At 48.5% G+C, this 25,307-nt stretch overlaps 1 protein-coding gene across 4 annotated transcripts; it reads left to right on the plus strand.

Moving 5' to 3' along the window:
• The first annotated feature begins 331 nt into the window (after positions 1 to 331).
• On the plus strand, positions 332 to 24,371 carry TULP3 (TUB like protein 3). 4 transcript variants are annotated; one of them, XM_043881660.1, is made up of 12 exons: positions 401 to 464; positions 1,862 to 1,942; positions 9,047 to 9,098; positions 12,828 to 12,987; positions 13,757 to 13,930; positions 16,486 to 16,619; positions 16,926 to 17,123; positions 19,369 to 19,481; positions 19,686 to 19,800; positions 21,175 to 21,273; positions 21,737 to 21,908; positions 22,454 to 24,371. In XM_043881660.1, exons 3-12 carry the CDS (start codon positions 9,066 to 9,068, stop codon positions 22,585 to 22,587), a joined length of 1,332 nt encoding a protein of 443 aa, XP_043737595.1. In that variant the 5' UTR covers positions 401 to 464; positions 1,862 to 1,942; positions 9,047 to 9,065; the 3' UTR covers positions 22,588 to 24,371. The 4 variants fall into 4 exon arrangements, with proteins under 4 accessions (XP_043737593.1, XP_043737592.1, XP_043737595.1 ...); XM_043881658.1 differs by lacking the exon at positions 1,862 to 1,942 and having other exon boundaries at positions 332 to 464; XM_043881657.1 differs by lacking the exon at positions 1,862 to 1,942 and having other exon boundaries at positions 382 to 509.
• Positions 24,372 to 25,307: the final 936 nt, after the last annotated feature.

Here is a 25,307-nt window from a genome sequence, read left to right on the forward strand (position 1 = left end):
TTGGCTAGTGTGGTTCCGGGGAATGCCTCGGGGTCGGAAGGGCGGCCCCCAGGAAGCGCCCTGGGTGGTCTCTGAGTACTGACCGCCGCGGGGCTGGCGGCAGGGGAGCGCTGGCAGCCAGGGAGCCCGGCCGCAACTGGGGTGTGGACTGCTGCTCCAACCCCGCGGCGCTTAGCAACCCGCCCTTAGCAACCCTCCAGCGGCGCCACCGCCCCTAGAAACCCGTGGTGGGAGCGGCGGGCGCGCGGACCAATGGGCGCGGAGCGGTGGGCACGCGGTGGCCAATGGGCGCGGAGCGGCGGGCTCGGGGACCAATGGGCGGTGGCGACAGTGCGGGGTTCGGTTGCGGGGCGGGGCGGCTGCGCCAGGCTGGCCAGGAGCTGCCGCGGGTGGGGACGCGGTCAGCGCTCGCGGGGAGGCAGGATGGAGTCGTCGCGCCGCCGCCCTGGCCCCCGCGGGGACAGGTCAGGAGCGATGGCGGCGGGCGGAGACCCGAGAGGGCTGTGGAGGTCTGGGCCGGGCGCCGAGGGGAGTGCGGGGCGGGTGGGCCGGGGGGCGCGGGTTCCCCACGCCGAGGGCCAGCTCGTGTCCAGTCGCGCCGGGACCCGCGGGGTCAATCCGGCTTCGTCAGAACGCGTCAGTCAGGGGGTGCTCGACCTGGGCCGGGGGTGCGGGGTGGCTCCGGGGGCCAGCAGCTGTCGGGGCGGCGGCATCCCGGCCCAGGGCGGGCTCTCCGGGCAGTCAGCGCGGGCCGGGCAAGGCGGTTCGGTCGGGGCCCGAAGCGTAGATGCGGGCGGGCGAGCGGGGTGGAATCACGGCTTCGTCTGGGCCCGCTCCCGCCTGCTGCCCGGTACCGCCCGGCGTGCCTCCGGAGCCGAGCCGACCCTGCCCTGGGTCAGCAGCTGAAACCACTGAAAAGCTGGTCGCCCGAGAGGTGTTGGCGCCGACAAGACCCGTTTTTTCTGTTTCATCGGATTTTATTTACGTGAGAGCAGCGCTCTGTGAAGTTGGTTCAGTTTTTTGGTTTCTCAAGTCGAGGGAAGAAGAACCGACATTTACAAGTATAAATATGGACGCTCAAGGGGGAGATCAGGTTTAAAATTCAGCATCATCAGTTGAATTCGGGTGGTGCTCGCTCTGCCGTGGCCATCCAGTTAATCTTAAAGTGAATAGATTTAAGGCAGTAAATTTCCCGGCTATCAGATGTTTGGTGTGTGTGACTCATGATTTTGGGGAAAAAGAAATGGAATTGACTTTGAGAGACCAAGAGGCAAAATGGTTTTTAATTCTTTGGACCTGAAGTTTCAAGGGACAATTGTCAAGTTTGTCCCTCTTTGTCTTCCCAGAGAAACCAGCTCTTTAATCTGAAAATTGACTTCAAAGAGGAATGTGTGAGTCACCAAATGTTTCTCCTGCCGTATGTTCTGTCATTGGTTCACTGAGTTGTTGCTGAGAGGGAGTGGAATGAAAGTCTCTTGCTTTTTTTGGCTTCACGTTGTATGTTTTGGATGTTTTTGATGAGATACATGGATAGAGTTTTGGGTATGAGCACTTTTCAGTGTGAAGGATAACATTTGACTTTTTAAAGTTTCCTGTGACTTTTTTTCTTCTTCTTCTTTTGAGTGATGAGACCGTTTCCCCAGAGTTATTTTCAACAAAGTAGAAAAATTATGAGCAAATACACTGAACATTTTTCCTGTATGTGAAGTATTTAGTGGAAACTGGAGATGGAATTTGAAACAGCACACTCTCAGCTCCTTGGCTGAGCTAGGCGTTTGTCTTGTAGATTCCCCTAGAGATGACAGCCCTGGTTGGCCAGTGCTGGAACCTGAGCCTCTCTGCCTTTGTGTTCCTGATACAGGATTGAAGATGTGGTGGGAGAGGCTGCTCCGTGTGATGTGACCTGGTGACCCAGAGCTGACTAAGGACGTCCTAGTCTATGGTTTGTCCATAGGCCATGATTTTTCTTCAGAGATACCACCAGTAGTGGTGGCTGGAGGTTATGTCTTGGCCAGGCTTGTTATCCTCTTTCACGTTCTCTCTTTTTCAGATGTTTCATCAAATGAGCTAATTGTTGGTAAACAGACTTACCCAGTGCTTGAATATGCTTAGATTAACTAATACAAGACTACAGTATATCTGGACTTTATCAAGAGCTATAGTAAAAGCCTACTGACATTCATCATGCATGTATTTCTCCAAATATGAAGACTTCATAGAGACCTTACAAAAGCAAGAATAACCCCTGTAACACATTTCCTTTCCAAGCAGAGAGACTCAGACATTCTTTGGAATAGTTTTCATTTCCAGCTTCTCTTATTCTTTCCTGTGGAAACTGTGCTGTTTCCCCTGCCTTAGTGCCCATTGAAAGAAAAAGTTAACATCTCTTCTTACCAAGAGGGAAAGCGTGCTTGAGTTGCTCAGAGGAAGAGTGGAAGCTGCCTTCCTTCTCCGTGTTAGAGGATTTGAGGACTGGGGTGGGGGTGGGGGAGTGTGTGTGTGTGGGTGTGTGTGGGTGTGGGTGTGTTTCTCAGTGACGTCCAACTCTCTCTGACCCCATGGACTGTAGCCCACCAGGCTTCTCTGTCCACGGGATTTCCCAGGCAAGAATACTGGAGTGGGTTGCCATTCCCTTCTCCAGGGGATCTCCCTCACCCAGGGATTGAACCTGGGTCTGAGGCCTGGAAGGGGCCTTGATATTTCCCTTAGGTATGTTGAGTACAGTTAACAGTGAAATTGCTAAGGCTTCTTTCAAACTGAGACTTCCCGTGGTCTGCTTTCCTTTATTTCCTCTGAGCCAGTTCCTTAGGAAGATGCTCTTTGTATTAAGTCTGTGCTGCCTCGCCAGACGTTCTTGTGGTTAGTAAGGCCTACAGCATTGTCCTGGCCTGGTTAGAGCTTGACTCCATTGATGCTTGAGAAGAGACGCCTTGTCCACGTGCTGGTAGATGTGCTGTCTTTATGGTCTCTTGGTACTTGTCATGAGTCTTGATAATGAGGATTGTCATCGCTGACCCTTTGCCTTAGAACTGCTGTGACAGCACTCCTGGTTAGCAGGAATGACCTCTGGAATAAAGGGATTGTATCATAGGGGCCACCGGGACCTCTGGGAGACCCCTGTTCTGAAGGTGATGAGAGTAGTGCCCTGGTGTTTATCAGGTGGTCCTTTCTGCTTTCCCAGCAGGCACGGAGGTGGGGCAGGTGCTGGAGGCGCCCACTGGCTTCCTGAGCTCTAGTCCCAGCTTCCTTACTGCCCCTCAGCTACTTCTCTGGCTTAAGTTTTCTCCTCTGGAATCACAGGGTTTCTTCGGATTCCCTTAATGATTTATACTGAATTAATAAAAGAACATATTTCAATAACAAATTTCTATCGCTGAAAAGTATGTCTTCTCGTTGTCTCTGATGTCACTCAGTTTGCTCATTGGTAGGTTTCTTAGGGGGATCCTCTAAAGATTTTCTGTATATTAAATAATCTCATCTTTTCCATTCCTATTCTTTATTTATGTATTTATTTTTGTAAACAAGTGAGTATGTCAGAATTTTCAGGTTGCTTGTCACAGTGCTGATTTCTGTGATTCTGATTTGACAGAACTCGGCTGAGGCACAGGAATGTTAGCTCTTATCAAATATCCAGGGATCATTCTGTGACCCATACATTGAAAAATACCATCTTGAATTTATGGCATGTTGGATTTTTTTGTTTGTGTTACTTTTAAAAAGTTTGGATCTTTTTTTCTGCTACTTAAATTTTCTTTTTTTTTTTTAATTTTTGGTTGAACCATGCAGAATATGGGATCCTAGTTCCCTGACCAGTGATTGAACCCATGCCCCCTTTATTGGAAGCACAGTCTTAACCACTGGACCACCAAGGAAGTCCCTCATTTACTGTTCTTAAAATGTGATGATTTTAGTTTTAGGGTGGAATACGATAGTCTAAACACTGATACCTACTTTCATCATGGGCAAGATATATTTTTAGAATATGAGCTATAGTTAGTTGCTTCAAGCTTTTTTTCCCTGTGATAATTAATGTATAGAAAATAAGGCTTGTAGGAAGAAAATTACTTTTCAGACAAGCTTCTTGAAAAATAAATCATTGCTTCTTAGATTTGCTGGAAGAAAAGTCAATAAATTTGTAGTTTGCCTCTGATTTTCGGTTTTGGAATGAAGCAGGTTTATAGAGGATTGATTTGTTTTCCTATTGAAATTCAGCGTATTTTTGTTACGACAATTTGATACATCACATAAGCCAGAGGCAGACGTTTTGACTGAGGAAGGCTGGTAAGATGTGCTTTCAGAGAGGGAAGATCTGTGGAGATAAAGGGATCCATGATGATGGCTTACATTTGCGTTTCTTTGTAGAGTTCAGAGAGCTTTCACAAAAGTGATGTCTTCTGAGCTTCACAGCTCTGCAGAAATCAGGGCTTCTGACACTGTCTTCATTTTATAGGTGGGGAAATTAAGGCTCAGAAAAGGTGTGATACAGCCAAGATGTGTGACAGGTAAATGAGCTAGTCAGAACTGAAATCTAGAGGTAAAACTGGGCTTTTGACTTCGAATCTCCTCTCTTCTTTTTCTCACTTACTATTAAGATATCCATTCCAGATATTTCTGGATGCCATTTTTGCATATAACCGTAACAGCTGCTACTGATTACATTCTAATTATTTTTAGAGCAAGCAGTTGAAGAAATCAGACATCTTAGCAAAGTACTAATGAGTACTAATTTCATCCATTGGAATGGGAGTGGAAATATTTACTTGGTGTCTTAAGGCAAAAGAATGTACTTTCTCTTCGCCACTTTTATTTTTGGCTGTGCTGCGTCTTCCTGGCTGCTTAGGGGCTTTCTCTAGTTGCGGCGAGCGGGGGCTTCTCTCCAATTGCAGTGCGTGTTTGCCATTGCCATGGCTTCTCATTGTGGAGCCTGGGCTCCAGAGTGCGGGCTCAGTAGTTGCCCCGCGTGGAATCTTCCCAGGCCGGGGATTGAATCTTTGTCCCCTGCATTGACAGGTAGATTCTTATCCTCTGGACCACCAGGGGCGTCCAGAAGAATGTACTTTGATCTTACCGGAGAGAGAAGGGAAATGACATTACCAGAGAGAAACTGAAACTCCCAGGAAAGGATGACCCAGCAGGAGGTGGAGTGAATTTGGATTCTCAGTTGTGTCCTTTTTAAAATCTGTGAGGAATAAACGGATAGTTTAACTTCTGCACCAAGTCATGCGTTTTAAATAACCTTTCTGTTGGGCTCACGAAAAAGAATGCTTTTTAAAGCCTTTGTTGTGTGGGACATGCAGAATGAGAGAGAGGGCTTCTTCGTCTGAAGCAATTTTCCTCACTGTGTTCTCTGGGGCCAAATGAATCATCTCATCAGCTGCCAAGTTTCCCTTCTCACTGCCTCTCTCTCCCCGGGCAGTTCTCCTTTCTCTCTGATTGTCTCTTCTAAATGGGCCTCTTAGGAAATGGGTTTTCATTCCCTCGCTTCAATTAAGTTAGTCCCAGATTGTGGCAGTCACTCAAGTAACAGACCGCTGAGCCCGGAATATTAACAGTTCTCCTGCATGAGGAAGGGTAGGTTTCTGTGGAGTCTTTTCTGGCCGTTCTAATTTAATCTTTATGTGCCTTCTCCCAGAAGCAGTGTTTTGTTCCAGCCAGATGTACTCTTGGGTCTCACTGCGTGTGAAAATACAGCCTCCAGTATTGACATTTGGGATTTGGACAAGGTGACTCTCCTTGTCAGTTGACTTAGAGAAAAATACTTTATTAATAGCTGTTGACCCAAGTACTTGACACCGTGATCAGTTCAGACACAATGAAATCTGATGACCCTTTTCCAATAGTATTTATAACCTGTGATCAACTGCTCCCATGGGCATCTTCAAAATCTATTCACTGGCTTGGAAATTCTGCTGCCTAAAAATACCCATGAACTGACATTTTGACTGAAAAGATTCTTGGCAGACTTGTTGAAATGCCATAATAATGAAATCCCAGGTTCTTTGCTGACCATTTGAATATTTGTGGGGAAGGTGCTGTCTGCACGCTGAGGCAGGTGCTGTGGGGCTGAGGCTGAACTCTAGCTCGTCCACTCATCCACTTTCTGGCCTTGAGCAGTTAGCTCCCTCTCCATTAACAGTTCTCTGGCGTTAACTTTCCTTCTGAGTTAATGATTCTCCCTCTGTTCTGTAGAACTTCATTTTGTTTTGTGTAGATTTGCTAACCAGGCTTGTTTAGGCTTGCTATTAAACAACTTGGTTTGAAATGAAGAAAAGAGAATATTAAAGAAAAGAATGCAAGTTTAGTAAGATCATAATACAGTTTGACCCGAAATCCTAGTTCAGATTTATTATAAGTGTATAAAAATCTTGATTATTTCTGCCAAGTTATAATTTAAAACTAGAACTCAGAGGAAGTGTAACTTTTGAAGTACAGAAGGGATCTAAATGTTACAATTATATAGCATCTTTTTAGTGCCTCTTCTGTTCAGGTCAGAATGCTTTGAATATACCACACTGTTTATTTAAATTGGCCTTCTTGCCCAGGCTTGATGAAAGGATTTAGTGGTGTCCAGATAAGGCATTAAAGACACACCTGTTTTCTTCACTGTTAGAGGCTGTAAGAGAAATGTTGGAGGATTTTAGTTGTTTCAGAATTTAGCATTATTGGAAAGGTTTTAGTATTTTATAGGGAATAAAATGATTTTTAGAGCATTTAAAAAATACTTGTTTATTTGGCTGCGTCTGGTCTTGGTTGTGGCACACGGGATATTTTGTTGCAGTTCAAGGACTCTCTAGTTGTGGTGCATGGGCTCAATAGCTCTGAAGCATGTGGGGTCTTAATTCCCCATCAGGGATCAAACCTGTGTCCCCTGAATTGCAAGGCAGATTCTTAACCACTGGACAACCAGAGAAGTTCCGAGATAGAATGAGTTTTTCCCCCATGCTCACAATTCTGGTTTAGTGAAAAGGGACCAGTGAGGTGGAGGAAAAACAGTTTCATAGCAGGAAATGTTGAAAATACTAGTCTGTAAAAGAGAGTTTATTTTTTGTCTTATTTGTTTTATGTAGGACTTTTTCAAGTGAATACTAATTTTCACTGAATACTAATAATATTCTTGCACTGTATACATAAAGCTTGATTTAAAAATACGTGAATGAGGATTAAAGACAGGAAATCAGGAGCATACCTAGATAGGGGCCCACAAAGTCAAGGTGAAGAGTGTATCATATTTTTGTCTATTTGTGTCTCTTTTAAGCTAAGGAAAAAATGAGATGATTTAACACTTAGTGTTGTTGTTATTCTTAAATGTAAAGGTGGTGGTTGTTGTTCGGTCTCCCGTAGTGTCTGATTCTTTGCAGCCTCTTGGACTGAAGCACACCAGGCCTCTCTCAGGTCCCTCACCATCTCCTGAAATTTGCCCAAGTTCATGTTCATTGCATCCATGATGCCATCCAGCCATCGTGTCCTCTGATGTCCTCCTCTTCGGCCCGAAATCTTTCCCAGCATCAGGGACTTTTCCAATGGGTTGGCTGTTCACATCAGATGGAAAGGTTAAGAAGAAAGAGAGAAGTTGCTCAGTCATGTCCGACTCTTTGTGACCCCATGGACCGTATCCTACCAGGCTCCTCCATCCATGGGATTTTCCAGGCAAGAGTGCTGGAGTGGACTGCCATTTCCTTCTCCAAGATATAAAGGTTACATAGGAATTAATAGAGGGTACTGCCAGAGTTATTAAATCTGCTTACAGTTAGTGGGCAGGAGGAGTCTTTAAGATGGTGCACAAATTCCAGGTTGCTATGCATTATTAAAATTTATAAACCCTTGCACAGTGTGGGACTGTCCTAGTTAGCTGTTCAACCATAGAGAGATGCTTTTGTGTATTTACCGAAAGTGCAGGAAAAGCCCTGCTTCCCTTTGTAGCTGTGGAACATGTCTTCTTAAATAAAGACCTCGTATTTATAGTTTTTTTTTTTCCTTTGGCAAGAAGCTCCTAGTAAAAACTTAACAATAGAAATAATTGAGAACCATTTCTGCCTTGTTTTATACTTAGTTTCTAAGAATGCTGAGTCACAAAATCTTAAGTTAGGAAATTGTCAGAAAAGATTTTCAGAAAGAGTTTAAAGACAGACAGAAGGGTTTGGTTTTTTAATTGAGACAGTAATTTGATTCCATTTTGTTGACTTCCTTCAGTGAAACAAATTTGTCTCCTAATAGTATTATATGTTGTCCATCCATATTTGTAGTCTCTTGTAATGACTGAATAATGTTTTACTCTTTTATTGAAAAGGAAGTTACATGACTTGCTAGATCTTGAAGTCAGTGATTTTAGTAAGATGCTTTATACTACCTACCTATCTCTTAGAACTATTTCCAAAAAAGAAGTAGATCTATATGGGAAAAGAATTTAAAAAAAAAAAATGGATGTATGTATTAACTGATCAATTTGCTATATACCTGAAACTAGCACAACATTATAAATCAATTATATTCCAATAAAAATTAAAAACAAAAAAAACAAAAGAAAAACAGAAGTAGAATATATTTGATTTTTAGATGTAATTTAGACTCTGGAAAGAGACCAGGACTAGTGTCTGTTTCTGTTATTTAAGCCTAGGCGCGGCTCTCCATTTCTGTTCCCTTTATTTTCAAAGTGTGAAAAATGACAGTACTTAATTCATAGGACTGTTTTGAGGAATAAATAAAAGAATAAATTTAAAGTACTTAACACTGTCTGGAATATAATGAATACTCAGCACATGATTTTAAAGAGAAAAACAGTCCTGGCGTGCACGGGGGTCTGTGTTCTGCCCTTTCTCATCCTGTGGGTATCCAGTCTCGTCAGGTCCCCCGGACTGTGTGGCATGAAGGGTGGCCGGTCCTCCTGCAGTCAGTGTGGGCAGCCTGTGGGGACCGGTGCTTCCCCGAGGTAGACTTAACTGGCTCCAAATGGCGCAAAGGAGTAGCTAGCTACATGGAAATGACGAGACTGATGTGGTTTTAAGAGGATTTTCTCTTTAAGTGCTTTCATGTTTTTTTTTTTTAACAGAGCCTTTGAAGATGAGACCATGAAGCTCAGGCAGCTGAAACTGGATAACCAGGTGAGCAGAGTCTCCTCTTCTGAAAGATGTGGACAGCTTATCCTGACCAGAAAGCCGGTGGGCCTGACTGTGGCCACAGCAAGGCCAAAGCACTTTGAGGACATCAGCATTAAAACTGGCCTTGGATTTATAGTCACTGAAGATTCCTTGGCATCTGTCATAAGAATTAGAAAAATGTTAATGCTGTATTTCTGTGTAGTAATACGAAACTGCTGCCCAAATACCTCTCTGCACTGTAATTTCATGTAACTGCAAGATTTTTTCTTTATCTTAAAATGCAAATCTGAAAATGGTACTGTGCTACTTAAAAGCCTCTATTTTCTACGGAATACTTTTTCTCACAGTACTGGTCCCACTTTTCAGTTACGCGTTATTATTTGCAATGATTTGACTTATGTTCATTTCCTCCTTTAGACTAAGCTCCATGAGAAAAGGAGCCAAGAAGTCTGTTAATGATGACCTTTCCATCAGAAGGTCCTGGCCTAGGGCTGGGCCCATTGTAGTCCTTCATTAAATATTAGAATGATGGAAGAGATAAATGCAGTTCTGTGTTGTCACACACTGTGAGAGTCCTGATTAGTCAGCCTAGAATCTTATACCCAACATGTGTTACTTTCATAGGAGTGTTTTCTAATTCAGGAAATTGTTTAGGTCCATCCAGTCTGCCAAAGTAGGATCATTAGCCATCAGTGTCTGGAGTGACAGGTGACTAAAAATACCTTCAACTTCTGTCTTGCTCCTTTATGTTGCTGTTGGACTTCGTAACGGGACTTTTTGTTATTAAGTCGCTGAGGCGTGTCTGACTCTTTGCCACCCCATGGACTGCAGCATGCCAGGCTTCCCTGTCCTTCACCATCTCCCAGAGGTTGCTCAAACTCATGTCCATCGAGTCGGTGATGCTACCCAACCATCTCATCCTCTGTCGTCCCCTTCCCCTCCCCCCTTCAATCTTCCCCAGCTTCAGGGTTTTTTCCAGTGAGTGAGTTCTTCACATCAGGTGGCCAAAGTATTGGAGTTTCAGCTTCAGCATTAGTCCTTCCAGTGACTATTCAGGTCTGATTTCCTTTAGGATGAACTGGTTTGATCTCCTTGCAGTCCAAGGGACTCTCGAGAGTCTTCCCCAACACCACAGTTCAAAAGCATCAGTTCTTCAGCCTTCTTTATAAACTGTCACATCCATGCATGACTACTGGAAAAACCATAGCTTTGACTATATGGACCTTTGTTGGCAAAGTAATGTCTCTGCTTTTCAATATGCTGTCTAGGTTTGTCATAACTGTTCTTCCAAGAAGCAGGCATCTTTTAATTTCATGGCTGCAGTCACTGCAGTGATTTTGGAGCTCAAGAAAGTAAAGTCTGTTGCTGTTTCTGTTGTTTCCCCATCTATTTGCCATGAAGTGATGGAACCGGATGCCGTGATCCTAGTTTGCTGAATGTTGAACTTTAAGCCAACTTTTTCACTCTCCTCTTTCACTTTCATCAAGAGGCTCTTTAGTTCTTCACTTTCTGCCATAAGGGTGGTGTCATCTGCGTATCTGAGGTTATTGGTATTTCTCCCAACAATCTTGATTCCAGCTTGTGCTTCATCCAGTCCAGTGTTTCTCAGGATGTACTCTGCATATAAGTTAAATGAGCAGGGTGACAATATACAGCCTTGATGGACTCCTTTCCTGATTTGGAACCAGTCTGTTGTTCCATGTCCGGTTCTAACTGTTGCTTCCTGACCTGCATACAGATTTCTCAGGAGGCAGGCCAGGTGGTCTGGTATTCCCATCTCTTGCAGAATATTCCACAGTCTGTTGTGATCCACACAGTCGCAGGCCTTGGCACAGTCAGTAAAGCAGAAGCAGATGCTTTTGGGAGCGCTCCTGCATTTCCGGTGATCAGCGGGCGCCGGCGAGTCCACCTCCGGCGCCTCTGCCTGTGGAGCTTCCCCTGGCAGTTCCCGGCGCACGTGCTGCTGGAGCCCGGCTTGGAGGATTGTGAGCATCACTTTGCTAGCGTGTGAGATGAGTGCAGTTGTGCACTAGTTTGAACATTCTTTGGCACTGCCTTTCTTTTGGATTGGAGTGAAAACTGACCTTTTCCAATCCTGTGGCCACTGCTGAGTTTTCCAAATTTGCTGGCATATTGAGTGCAGCCTTTCACAGCATCATCTTTTATGATTTGAAGGAGCTCAGCTGGAATTCCATCACCTCCACTAGCTTTGCTTGTAGTGATGCTTCCTAAGGCCCACTTGACTTCCTACTCTAGGATATCTGGCTCTACATGAGTGATCACACCATCATGGTTATCTGGGTTATTAAGATCTCTTTTGTATAGTTCTGTGTAAGGGGACTTGGAGGGCAGTAAATTACTTCAAAGGTGGAACCTAGTTCAGCTGTCTCCAGGGTGACGTTCCTGGGGCTGTCTGGCTGCCAGGGCCCCTCCCAGGCCCTTGGTGTCCGTGGTGCCTCTGTGGGGCCTGTCACCACGTCCACTGCCTCTCAGGCCAACACATGGGAGGGATCCAGCCTTCTCCTGTGCCCCCGGAATGGAGCATGACCCAGTGGTCTTCAGGCACCCTGTGCTTCAAGGTGGTGGCAGTCACCTCAATGGTGTATACATGTGTCTGTTCTTTTTCAAATTCTTTTCCCATTTAGATTATACAGAATATTCAGCAGATTTCCTTGTGCGGTACAGTAGGTCCTTGTTGGTTATCTATTTTAAATATAGCAGTGTGTACATGTCCATGCCAAACTACCTAACTGTCCCTTCACCCTGGCAACCATAAGTTCATTCTCTAAATATGTGAGTTTTTCTGTTTTGTAAATAAGTTCATTTGTATCTTTTTTTTTTTTTTAGATTCTGCATATAAGCAGTATCACAAGATATATGTCTTTCTCTGTCTGACTTACTTCATTCAGTATGATAATCTCCAGGTCCATCCAGGTTGCTTCAAAAGGCATTATTTCTTTCTTTTCAATGGCTGAGTAATAATATTCCATTATATATATATGTACCACATCTTCTTTATCCATTCCTCTGTCAATGGACATTTAGGTTGCTTCCATGTCTTAGCTATTGTGAAGAATGCTGCAGTGAACACTGGGGTACATGTAGCCTTTCAAGGGCATGTACTCTCTGGATGTGTGCCCAGGAGTGGGATTGCTGGATCATATGGTAGTTCTGTTTTTAGTTTTTTAAGGACCTTCCATACTGTTCTCCATAGCAGCTGTAACAGTTCACATTCCCACCAACAGTGTTGTTGGAGCCCCGTTTCTGCACACCTAAAGGATAATAAATTTTCTTTTTTTCTTCCAGTTAAAAAAGTAGGAAAGTTTAGAAAACTAGGAAAACGAAAAATATTATCCATTTTCTACCTGCTAGAGAAATCACTGTTACCATGTTCCTTCATCTTTTCTCCCACTCACATGTGTTTATATAAACTTGTGATTGTGATTTGATAATAATATGTTAATTACTATATCTTTTTAATATGCTTGGATTATTGTCTTTGCTTGGCTAGAAATGCATTTGGATCACTTTAGATGGCTTTCATAGGTATTTAGTAAATATTTATTAAATGAAGTGAATGGATCCTTACCCCTCTCTGTGCCTCAGTTTTTCCCACTTCTTGAGTGGGAAAATGTAATTTACCAGAGGTTCTGTAAGGCTCTGTGAAAGACTGTATATTCTGAAGTAGCCAGACCTGGTGGTTGATGGCTGTCCTCTTGCGATTCTCCTTAGAGAGCGCTGCTGGAGAAGAAGCAGAGGAAAAAGCGCCTGGAGCCGCTCATGGTGCAGCCGAACCTGGAGGCCCGGCCACGGCGGGCAAAGCCGAGGGGCTGTGAGGAGCTCGCTCTGCTGGTGGAACCTCAGGCCCCACATGGCGGTGTCGTCCTGCAGGGTGTGTACTCAGGCAGCGTCCCCTCCTGCTGCTGCACGGCTTTCACAGACCTGGAGGGAGGCAGAGCCTTCTCAGGAGGGCCAAAGGGACGATGTTGGCATCATTACCAGGTCCCTTCATAATCTTTAGGCTTTTGAGTTGAAATAAACGCAGTGGTCCGATCAGTGGAGGATACCTGAAAGTTCACAGCCATCCTGGAACAGTTGTTTTAGCTGCAGAATGAATGGCTGTGGGATCTTAGTTCCCTGTTGAAGTGATGAGTCTTAACCACTGGACCACCAGGGAAGCCCCCAGCACAGCCTATTTGAGGAGTTTGCAGGCTTGGTGGTTATCTCCCGCAAAGTGAACCATAAAGCCAGGAGCAGGTAGAGGCAGCCATTCCTCCAGTCCCTGGACTCAGGGAACAGCAGCGACAGTGGCAGGGAGGAGGAAGAGCAGGGTTAAACACGACTAAAGCCAGCCCCTGGCCACCTGCCTGGACCAGGTCTCAAGTCCGGAAGACCTGCTTTGCTTTCTCTCTCTTTCTTAAGTTTCTGAAGCACAGCATCAGGTGCATTTTATTAATACTTTATAGCTTCTAGTTGGGACAGCTTGATAAAATGAACACAGATAATGGAGTGGCTTCCTCTGTTAACAGATGTTCTCGTGGAGGTTAAGGCTGGAGAAGTGAACCAGTTTGGTGGGTGTTCATTCGGATCACACGCACCAAAACCCCCTGTCCACAGAGCGGATAATACTGGCTTCTGTTTTCTTTTCGTTGGGCTCCTAGGCATCGATGGTCCTGCTGCCTTCCTGAAGCTGGATGCTCAGGACGTGGACACCAGACTTCCTGTTCTCACGGTAGGCTCTTCTGCCGCAGAGGACACTGAAGGGAGCCCAGACGGGGAGAGCACGCGGGACCCCGCCCCCAAGCCGGATCTGCAGGAGGTGCTCCGACAGCACGGTGAGGGGGTCCCCGCTTTGAGGCCGTGAGCTGGTTGAGCCGGAGTGACGTCAGGTGTGGGCTGGACAAGAGTTACTCTGTGCTGTGAGGAATGGAGGGGACGGGTGCTCTCTAGACCAAGATTCAGGAAGTGTCATTTTGAAAGATAAGGTTCCTCAAGTGGAGGTTCGTTTACTTGTCTTACAAGTTTGGGAGAAATCCTTGATCTCTGTCTTAAGGTACATGTTCACATAAACTGAGTTCTTAGTATAAAAATGGTGTTTGGAGACATGGTACTAACGTTGTAAGTCAACTGTACTTCTAATAGAAGAAAGCATAGTAGAAGTGAAGATACCCATGTGAGAGTGAGGTCCCAAGAGTTTTATGCCTTTTTGCTACCCGCCCCCAAAAGTTAACATTTTAGGGAAGAAAAAAAAAGAAATGTCCGTCACAAACCAACGAATCTTTTAAATGATAGTTTTATTGAGATCTCATTCACATAACACACGGTTCACCCGCTTAAAGCCGGCAGTCGATTGGCCCTTTAGTGTGTCGCCCAGAAGCCTGCAGCCATCAGCACTCTCAGTTTTAGAATGTTGTCTGACCCCACAGGGCTTCGTGCCTGTTAGCTGTCCCCCCTCATTTCCTGCATTCTCAGCGCCCCATCCGTAGGCGGCCACCGGTCTCCCTTCTCTCTGCGGACCTGCTGATTCTGGGCTCTCATGTCAGGAGCCACACGCTGTGTGGGCCCTCTGCCTGGCTGTCGCTTAACATCATTTTCTCAGAGTTCATCCGCGTTGCGGCCTGTCAGTGCTTCATTCCTCTCTATGGTTGAGTGACGTTCCATTGTACACATGAGCCATCTTTTGTTCTTCTTGTCGTCAGCTGATGGGCAGTTGGTGTGGTTCCACTCTGGCTGTTAGGAATAGCGCTGCTGTAAAGAGTTACGCATATATTTTCATATGGACATATTTTTCCTGGCCTTAGTCTTATCCTTGGGTGTCCTTGAGAAAAACGAATACCATTTATTTGTGAACTATGTGAAAAGAGCTCATGGTGGTCCGTCCTCCGAGACGGGTAGGACTGCCTGTTGCTCAGTCTCCTTGTCAGTTACGATTCGGGGGCTGTGCCAGCTACTGTATGAGGGGCAGCCTCACCCCAGAGACTAAAGAGAAAGAGGGTTGGGTTTCAGGCGTAGCTCTGCTTCTTTGTCTTGGGCAGAAATGCTGCTCCCGGGCCTCCGCACTGTCATCTCCAGGCCTTTGTTACCTTCGCAGACTGAGCCACTGCCTCCCCAGCTCCTCCTCTCCCCTCACAGCTCACATATATAGAATCGCAGGGGCTTTGGCCTTTTGTATCTGACTTATTTTCACTTAGCATAATGTCTTTAGGATTCATTCATGTTGTAGCATGTGTCAGGATTTCATTCCTTCTTAAGGCTGAATGACATCCCATTTATGTATGTACCGCGGTTTGTTTATTCATCAGTTGGTGGATGTTTGGGTTGTTTTCACCATTTGAAAATTGAGAAGAACACTGCTCTGCACGTTGGTTGTTCAAGTATCTGTCTGTGTCTCTGCTTCTTGTCTTTTTGGAAATATACCCAGAGGTGGAATTGTTGGATTCTCGGGTAGTTCTATATGTCTATTTTAGGAACCACTATATTGTTTTCTTCTGTGGCTGCATAATTTTGCATCACCACCAGCAGTGCACGAGGGTTCCAGTTTCTCCACATCCTCACCGACACTTATTTTCTGTTTTTGGGTTTTTGTTGTTGTGTTTTTAAATTATTAATTTATTTTTGGCTCCATTGGGTCTTTGCTGCTGCCCGGGCTTTTCTCTAGTTGCAGCAAGTGGGGGCTACTCTCTAGTTGCGGTTCTTGGGCTTCTCATTGCAGCGACTTCTCTTGCTGCAGGGCACAGGCTCTAGGTGTGCGGGCTTCAGTAGTTGCAGCTCCCGGGCTGTAGGATATGGGCTTAGTAGTTGTGGCACATGGGTTTAGGTGCCCTGCAGCATGTGGGATCTTCCTGGATCAGGGATAGAACCCGTGTCTCCTGCATTGGCAGGCGAATTCTTTACCACTAAGCCACCAGGAAAGCCTGGTATTTTTTTTTATAGTAGTCATCCCAGTGCTTGTCAAGTGGTATCTCATTGTGATTTTAATTTGCATTTCCCTAATGACTAGTGATGTTGAGGATCTTCTCATGCTTATTGGCCACTTACATATCTTCTTTGGAGAAATGTCTGTTCAAGTCCTTGACCCATTTTTGAATTGGGTTTGTTTTGTTGCTGTTGAGTTAAATATACTGGATATTAATCCTTATTAGATATATGATTTGCAGATATTTTCTCTCATAGAATGTTTTAAAGAGGCTCAAATTAGGGTGGCAGCAGTGGGCAGGGAAAACAAAGGGTGGAGTAGGTGAGAATATGAAGAAAGAGTTGTCAGAATGTGCATAAAAGAGCTGTGTGTTAAGTCAGAACAGCTGGAATGTTTTAAGCAAGGGAGTTAAAATTGTATTTGGCTCAAAGATTTTCTGGCCTTTTTTTAAAACAGTTTCTCCCTTTCTGCCAGGGATCTCAGGGAGTTTGAACTTTGACGAGGAGGAGACTGATGGGGAGGAAGGAGAAGGGAACCAACTAAGGTCTCAGTCGCCATGTTCAGAGGCGGAGAGGCCCGGTTCTGCATCCAGCCAGAAGCCAGCCCCGGTATGTAGTCCTGAACCTTCTTCCTCTGGGGCTGATTTCACTGCTTCCTGGACACGTCTTCCTGTTTAAGTGCCATCACTGGATGAGGGCTGCTTCCAGGATTTAAGCTGGAATTACACTTAGAACCCATGACTCTGTATTTCCTGTGTCTTCAGCCAGCTTTTGTAAAGCTGTATCCCATTTTCATACTTCCCTTCTTCATTACTCCCAGTGGTCATGTGGGTAAATCAGTAAGTTAATTTGTCCTTTAAGTGTTTCTCAAAGAGAACATGAGGTTTCCTGACCCAGCTCCGGCTGCTCTCTCAGGACACAGGGGCCTCCGGGAACGCAGCCCCACACTCTGACATTCAGCTGGGAGAAATAGAGGACTTGGAAGGCTTCGCGTACAGTCCCGCCCCGCGAGGTGTCACAGTGAAGTGTCGAATAACCCGGGACAAGAAAGGGATGGACCGGGGGCTCTTCCCCACCTACTACATGCACTTGGAAAAGGATGAGAATCGCAAGGTAGGCGAAGTGGTTCTTATCTTGAGATGGAAGGAAGCGTGCTGTAGAGGTGGGGGCGGTAATGGTCTTAAGAACAGGGGTGGTGGGGGTACCAGCCTTAGACCTAGTCAGCAGGAACGAGGTTGTACTTATGAGTTTCCAGTGCCGTGTTCTCACTGTCTTCAGAGAGGTCCTAGTCTAATAGTCAAAATCCACCCCCACCCCAGAAAAAAAGAGAGTTTTATCCAGGAGTCATAAAATGGAGGAGGATATTTAGATGTAATTGTTTTTACCTCCATCCCTCTTTTGGCATGCAGGGGTTTCCAGCATGCTCTTAGACTTTTATTCTTATTACATGGTAGAACATGCCAGTGTGGAAGAAAGTACATTTTAGGGAATAGGAGGAATTGGAAAAACAAAAACATGTTAGTGAAATGTCTTGTTTCTCATCCTAGAAACTCTGATTTACCCTTAAATTTGAGGCAGTTAGTATTTGCTAGTGACTAGCCTATTTTGTGTTGATACCAGGTCTAAGTGGATGATTTTAAGAGCCTTGAAATAAGATGGTGGTAGTCGGTGTCAGTGCTGTTGACGCCCACTGTTCACTGCGTGTGTACTGCGTGCCAGGTGTGTGCTCCGGCTTGGTGTGTCTTGTCACCTGGAGCCCTTAGGACAGCGTGTAAGACAGGAGTCCTTGTCCCCCCTGTGCGGGCGAGGTAGCTGGGGCTTGGGGAGCCCCCATATCACACCAACAAGTGGCAGAGCCAGTCTGAACTGGTTTGACTCCATAGTGCCCCCCCACCCCCGGGTACTGCCCTCACCCGCCGCCCTGTTACTCTCCAGGTCCAGCAGGGTTTGGGAAGGATGCCCACACCACGGTACCCGCACCCCTGAAGCCACAGGAGCTCAGAACAGCCACGCACACAGTGGGCTGGAAGGTGGTGTGGTGGGGAGCGGGGGGTCAGTGTCCAAGGTCCTGCCTCTCCAGGGCGGAGGCAGTCTTCTCGTGAAACTGCATGAAGCTTGTTTAAAATGTCAGTGGAGTGGGGCTTCCCTGGTGGTCCAGTGGCTAAGATTCCACTCTCCTAATGCAGGGGGCCTGGGCTTGATCCCTGGGCGGGGAACTAGATCCCACATGACACAACTAAGACCTGGTGTGGGCAAATAAATAAAAATAAATAAAATGTCAGCGGAGGTTTTGGGGATGAAGTTACAAATAATGATGTGGAGAATGAAGCTAGTGAATTTAGAAAAACTGGGCACTTGGGAGACCCTGGTAGCGAATTCTGAAAGGCATAAAGCCCAAACAGTGGGTGTGCTGGTGCTGCGAAAGGCCTGGAGGCCCCAGGGGCCCTGGGAGAGGAGGCCGCAGTGGCTTCCATGGTGCACCTGGGGGCCCGAGGCCACTGAGCACAGGGCGGCAAGGTCAGGGACAGGGAGTGGGTGCCCCTCACCCAGCTGGGCGCCTCGTCCAGGCTCTGCAGGAGACCTGTCTCTCGTGCCTGTCCATCTGGGAACGCGAGATGACTGACTTCTGCCTGGGAGTATCCCTCCAGGACTAGGTTTTGAACATCATGCGTGAGTTTTACACGTGCTGGCCTGCGGACCAGGGGCCAGGCATCGTCACCACTGGGGTTCCAGCGCACAGAGGCTGGTCTGGGTGTTTGGGGCTTCAGGGAGGTCACTGCTGCCATCTGTGAGGCCATGGTTCTGGCCAGGTTCTCCACAGTCCTTGTGTGGTGAGGCTGCTGGGAGCGGGGTCAGCAGGCCCCACCCCATCCTGCAGGCTGACTGGCTGCTCGGCTCCGGGCTGGCGCCTCTCACCCCCGCCCCAGGACCCTAGCAGAGCCTCTGCTCCTGTGCCTGAGAAGCTGCCAGCCGGCCAGCATGGACAGCACTGTGCTGTGGCTGGGCTGCACGCCACCCCGGGCGCTGTGCCGAAATTGTTTCTGATGGCATTGCCAAGACTTGGGCTGCCTCACCCCAGGCTCTGAAGGGAGAGCGTCTCTGAGAATGCGCTGAGCGTCCTGTAATGACCCACACCGGAGTCTCTGTGCAGAGGACCCACACTCCAGCTGTGGCCACCACATGGCTTTTCTATAAGAAAAGTTAAAGTGAATTAAACCTGTTTAAAAGTAGAAAAGACCCAGAGGTGGAGTACTTGGTATCGGACAGGCAGCTGCTGGATATTTGCTCACTGAATGGGTAGGACACACATGGCAGCTCTTGAGTGCATTTTTTACTGAAATGTTTTTTCCTTTTCTAGATATTTCTTCTTGCAGGTAGAAAGCGGAAAAAGAGCAAGACATCCAACTACCTCATCTCCACGGACCCCACAGACCTGTCCCGAGACGGGGAGAGCTACATTGGCAAGCTCAGGTCGGGGCAACCTCATGTCACGTCTTCTTGGGAGAGCTTGATTCCTGTAGTCTCAAAGCAAGTTCACACTGGTTTTACAGTGAGCTGGGTTGATGTCATCTAAAGACAAATAAGTCAATAGAAAGCCCAAGGCCTCGCCTTGTTTCAAGGATGGAAAATGAGAAAATTACAGAGCTCTGTGGTGATTTTTCCTCTTGATTCTAGGTCCAACCTCATGGGGACTAAGTTCACCGTGTATGACCATGGTGTGAGCCCGGCCAAGGCCCAGGGCCTGGTGGAAAAGGCCTACATGCGGCAGGAGCTGGCTGCCGTGTGCTACGTGAGTGCTATCTCTCCGGCCTCCTGAGCAGCCCCGAGCTCACAGTCTGCACCCCTCCTGCCCCCCACGCTTGTTTCCCAGTATGCTCAGGTTTGCTTGTGATCTGCCAAGTTTAGTGTGTTTACTGTTCCGGCAGGCCTGCCTCCTCTGCTCTTGTCCCTTCCCCATGCCGCAGTGGTGTGAATGCTCACTGTGTTACCGCTGACACGCTGGCTAGAGGGGACAGTGACTGGGAAGCCGGTCCCTGCTTCCGTCTTCTCCGGGCTGCTGCCCTGCTGCCCCGCTCCAGCGGACGGCGTCCTTCTGCTCCACAGCCTGTCAGGCTGCCCCCTGAGTCCAGAGTCCAGCCAGACCTCCCACCTCACTCTCCGACTCCCCCAGCAGCATGCTCCCTGCCCCTCTAGCTGCAGCAGCCCTCCTGTTGTCTCTGACCTCCCCCCACCACCGCCCCAAACCTGCCCGCCCCCTCCTGCATGCCCACCAGGGTCTGCAGAGGGGCCTCTCCCCACATGGGACGTGCTTGACGCTCCCCTCGGCTCCCCTCGATTCCTCTTGCACCCCGTGAGCTCCCCTTGTCATGCTTCTGATCCTTCTCTGACCACTTTGTAAACTCCTGCTCACTGCTGTTTCCACACAAACCTGGACCCGCTGCGTGTAGAGAGCACGCAGAGTTAGAGAAGTGAGAAGGAATTAACCTGACTCAGTTGTTGCTTTGATCCTAGAGCCTCAGCCTTTCTTCAGTTGGAATTAATCTCATCACTTGATTCCCATGAGATTTTAACTGTGTGACTGAGAATCATTTGACTTAACCCTTTATAACCTATGGTATGTTTTCTCTTAGCTTCAGAATCAATGAAATATTTTAACTATGCATAACTTTAATATGCACATGTATATGTGTGTAAATAAACACACATCCACATATTTAATGTACTTGTTCATGTATAATCTGCCTGGCTTGACAGGCATTTTAATTTTTTATTTCCAAGCACAGGCTTTAGTTAAACTGTAGTTCTCCCTGTATATCATATAGTGCCCTGTCCTTAGTTGGGAAGTAGATATTGATGATGATTAAACTGGGCAGTTTGCTCAAAATTGTCTTAAATTTCACTTCAGGCTAAAGAGGAAGAGTAAGGTTTCTAGATAATAGAATCTGCTTTAGATTCAAATGTTCAAAGTAGGTTAAAAAGAGGAAATACTATTTTCCTGGTCTTGATTCCCCGTCTCTCTTGGTTTAACTACAGTGAAGTAATTGAATGGTTTTTAGTGCTCTCCACATTGTGGACATTTCGCATGCCCAGCAGAGTCTTGTGTTAAGAATGTCATCGCTTTTCTTTTCTGTTTCAAGTTCCTGTTTATTTCCCTCTCTTCTAGGAGACAAACGTACTTGGATTTAAAGGCCCGAGGAAAATGTCTGTGATCATCCCTGGGATGAATATGAATCATGAACGGATCCCTTTTCAGCCACGAAATGTAAGTTAGAGTGTATTCGTTTTTAATAAAAAAAAGTATTTTTAATTGAAGGATGATCACTTTACAATATTGTGTTGGTTTCTGCCATGTATCAGCTTGAATCAGCCATAGGTATTCATATGTAATCAACAAAGGACCCTAAAAATAAGACCGTGATGCAGATAAGATCAGTAGAAGAGACTCCTGCTTCCACTAGAGCCCAGTGTGGTGACCGGCCCTCTCCTTCAGAGCCGTGCCGTCGCTCCAGACCCCCGGGCACCTGCACTTGCTCATGCAGTTGATTGTAGCCACTTACTTTGCAACTGCTAGTGATTCTCTAAGAATCCAGAAAATCTGGCTTAATCTTTGACGTTCTGTTTTATTTTCTGAAATGGAGAAAATAGGCCGCTCCTCTGCCCGCCCCTGCACAGGGTGGAGGAGGGGTGATCTCCCCTGGCTCTCAGCACCGACCCTTTGCCTGCAGGACCACGAGAGCTTGCTTTCAAAATGGCAGAACAAAGCCATGGAGAACTTGATCGAGCTGCACAACAAGTCCCCGGTCTGGAACGATGACACTCAGTCCTACGTCCTGAACTTCTACGGCCGGGTCACTCAGGCGTCTGTGAAGAACTTCCAGATCGTCCACGACAACGACCGTAAGCCCCCAGGGAGAAGGGTGTTCTGGCGAGATTCGGAAATGAGCATTTCCCTTGTTTGGTAGGAAGTTACACTCAGGAGAGAGTGGTTTAAGAAAGAGAAATGGTTCCTTTGGAAGCACAGAGCTGCATTGTACAGTCGGACCTCTGAGTCGCTGTGTGGAGGGCAGACGTGAGACAGAGATGTCCCGGGGGAGGCAGCGTCCGAAGCAGGGGCACAGACCCTCCCTTCCTCAGTGACGGTTCTGGGCGAGTCCAGTCAGGCCCACAGAGTTTGTGCTGCGCCGGGCAGGCTCCTCTTGGCCGTCCCCTCCTCTAGCCCTGCCCTGGGCAGCCTCCTTCCCCGGAGCAGAGTGGATCATAGTAGAGCCTGGGGTGGCGGGGAGTGGGTACTCTTGGTCACGCCTCTTTCCATCCTTCTGAGGGATTCCCATTTCAGAGAGCTGGGATCACTGGCCTGTGTGGAGGGTTTGTCTCTGTATCTAAAGTGGGCCCTTCCAGGTAGAAGCACCTCCCCCACTGACGTGCCTGCCCTCTGCTTCCAGCTGACTACATAGTCATGCAGTTTGGACGCGTGGCCGACGACGTGTTCACGCTGGACTACAACTACCCACTCTGTGCACTCCAGGCCTTTGCCATCGGGCTCTCCAGCTTCGACAGCAAGCTGGCCTGTGAGTGAGACCGAGCGGCCGGAGCAGAGTGCTGCCGCCCTGCTCTCGCCCCAGGACACCCGGAGCGACAGACTGCCCCTGTGGAGCGGTCCCTGGAAGTGTGTGTGTAGATGTGTGTGGATTCACATACGTGTGCGCCCACATGTATGTTTGTACACCCCACCCCCTGGTAGCACAGCCCTGTTCAGGGATCACGGCTTAACTCGGGTGAGAGGCTTTGCAGAGCACAGAGGTGGTCTGACATCATCGCCCAGCCGCCAGGGTCTCGTTCTTGGAAATTCGTGTCCAGGATCAGCTTAACTCCCCTTTCCTGCAGACCCTCTCAGAGGGGGGTAGTTCCCTCAGCGACCTTCAGTCTCCAGGTCTGCAGACTTTTTCTGAAAATGGCCGGTTCATCCATGGAGATGTGACCATCCCCCACTTCCAGGGTCTCTGTACCGCCCTGGGCCTGGCGGTCTTCCATAATGAGCCTGTGGTCACGAGAGCACCTGGGGGGACGACTGCCTCCAGGAGTGCAGGTTGGAGCTGAGGCCTTGTCCGTTGGCCTTGTCCGCTGTGACGTAGCCTTTCCCATGTCCTGCCCACAGTGGTTCCCAGAGTATCGTTTACCATCATGGTCATTCCAAGTCCACCCAACACCTGCCTCACCCATGGAGGAGGGGCCCCGGGAGAAGTGCTCGCCCCCTGCTGTCTTTGTCAGGGGGCAGGGGTGGGCTGGGGGAGTGTGGCGCCCATTCCCCAAAGCAGCCGCTCCACTCGGGGGCTCAGGAGTCACCTGATCACAGTCCCCTCTTCCCTCAAGGCTGGCTGACTGGCCCCTGTCTCAGTCAGGGTGGCTGTGGCCCGATTTGTGATCAGTGATGTGAGAAATTTACAAATTGTCTTGATCATGGTTTAGGCTGGAAGCGTGGACTTTAGAGGGGACCTGACCTGGTCAGGTCATGACTGAGAGGCTTTGACGTGGCCTTCACCATTCTCAGCCCGAGCACCTCCCTCGATGGGTTACCGTGGAGCCGTTAGTGCAGACACACCTGCTGCCCCGTGGGAGGGAGAGAACTGTGTGTGTGTGGAAACCTGCCACTATCACGGTCCAGGGCGAGGACGCTCGGGCCTCTCTTCTCAACGCAAGTGTCGGCAGCCCCAAGGCCTGGCTCCCCCAGCCAGGTCACGTCCATCGCTTCTGCTCGCAGATTGTAAGAGTTCTGCTACGTTGTTCAGAGTATTAGCCTCTCCCAACAAATTGCATGGCTCTGCTGCCGGTTTACAGCCTGCTCTGGCACCCGCCTCCTGCGTCTCAGGAGCCCATGAGCTCCGCGCTGGCGTCGGTCACCCCCAGGCCTGTCCGCCAGCCTGGTGCTGGGCGGCGGCGGCTGTTGCTCCTTCTCATTCCTTCCGTGGACGTCCTTTCTGTCCCTGCTTCCTGTCCCTGCTCCACACCGAACAGCAGTGGAAGGAAAGAGACTGGGGGTGAGCCGACCCATGGCTCACCCCACCTGCACGTCCACTGCTCTGTCCTCACCTGGCGGTCATCTCAGGCTGCGTCCCTCAAGTGCCTCGGTCCTCAGGTGCCCTCTCCCCGCTGGCCTCTCCTGAGGCTGCTCCCTTGCCTCCAGCGGGGGATATGAAGTGTCTAGGGAGGGGCCTGGGGGCGGCTGCTCTGACCTGCTTCCTGCCCTCACTCTGGCGCAGACACCCCGGCCTCCTGTCCTTCCTGCTCAAGTGTGCAGGTGATCAGTTTTACATATTTATACTTTTTGTACGCTACAGAAATAAAAAGTGATTTCTATAAAAATGTGAGTGTTGCCATTCTTCTTTCAGACCCCCCATCCCTCGCATGGCTCCTTCCATCACATCTGTCATGATAGTTTCATCTTTAGGCAGCTGTGAACTAGTCAGTTCTTTGAAGCCAAGTGACTCTCACTGTGAGTTTCCATCACAGAAGAGCAGGGGTCTGAGGACTCATCACATGCATGACACTGGGCGTTTCCTAGACGCGCGATGGAGCAGAGACTGAGACGGGGGGCCCAGAGGACAGACGATGGGGCTGAGGCTGAGGGGGCCCAGAGGACAGACGATGGGGCTGAGGCTGAGGGGGCCCAGAGGACAGACGATGGGGCTGAGGCTGAGGGGGCCCAGAGGCTGAGGGGGCCCAGAGGACAGACAATGGGGCTGAGGCTGAGGGGGCCCAGAGGACATGATGGGGCTGAGACTGAGGGGGCCCAGAGGACAGATGATGGGGCTGAGACTGGGGGGCCCAGAGGACAGATGATGGGACTGAGACTGGGGGGCCCAGAGGACAGATGATGGGGCTGAGACAGAGGGGGCCCAGAGGACAGATCATGGGGCTGAGACAGAGGGGGCCCAGAGGACAGATCATGGGGCTGAGACAGAGGGGGCCCAGAGGACAGATCATGGGGCTGAGACAGAGGGGGCCCAGAGGACAGATCATGGGGCTGAGACAGAGGGGGCCCAGAGGGCAGACGATGGGGCTGAGGCTGAGGGGGCCCAGAGGACAGACGATGGGGCTGAGGCTGAGGGGGCCCAGAGGACAGACGATGGGGCTGAGGCTGAGGGGGCCCAGAGGACAGACGATGGGGCTGAGGCTGAGGGGGCCCAGAGGACAGACGATGGGGCTGAGGCTGAGGGGGCCCAGAGGACATGATGGGGCTGAGACTGAGACAGGGGCCCCAGGGGACAGATGATGGGGCTGAGGCTGAGGGGGCCCAGA

The sequence above is a fragment of the Cervus elaphus genome, chromosome 22 (assembly GCF_910594005.1).
Source record: "Cervus elaphus chromosome 22, mCerEla1.1, whole genome shotgun sequence".
NCBI lineage: Eukaryota > Metazoa > Chordata > Mammalia > Artiodactyla > Cervidae > Cervus > Cervus elaphus.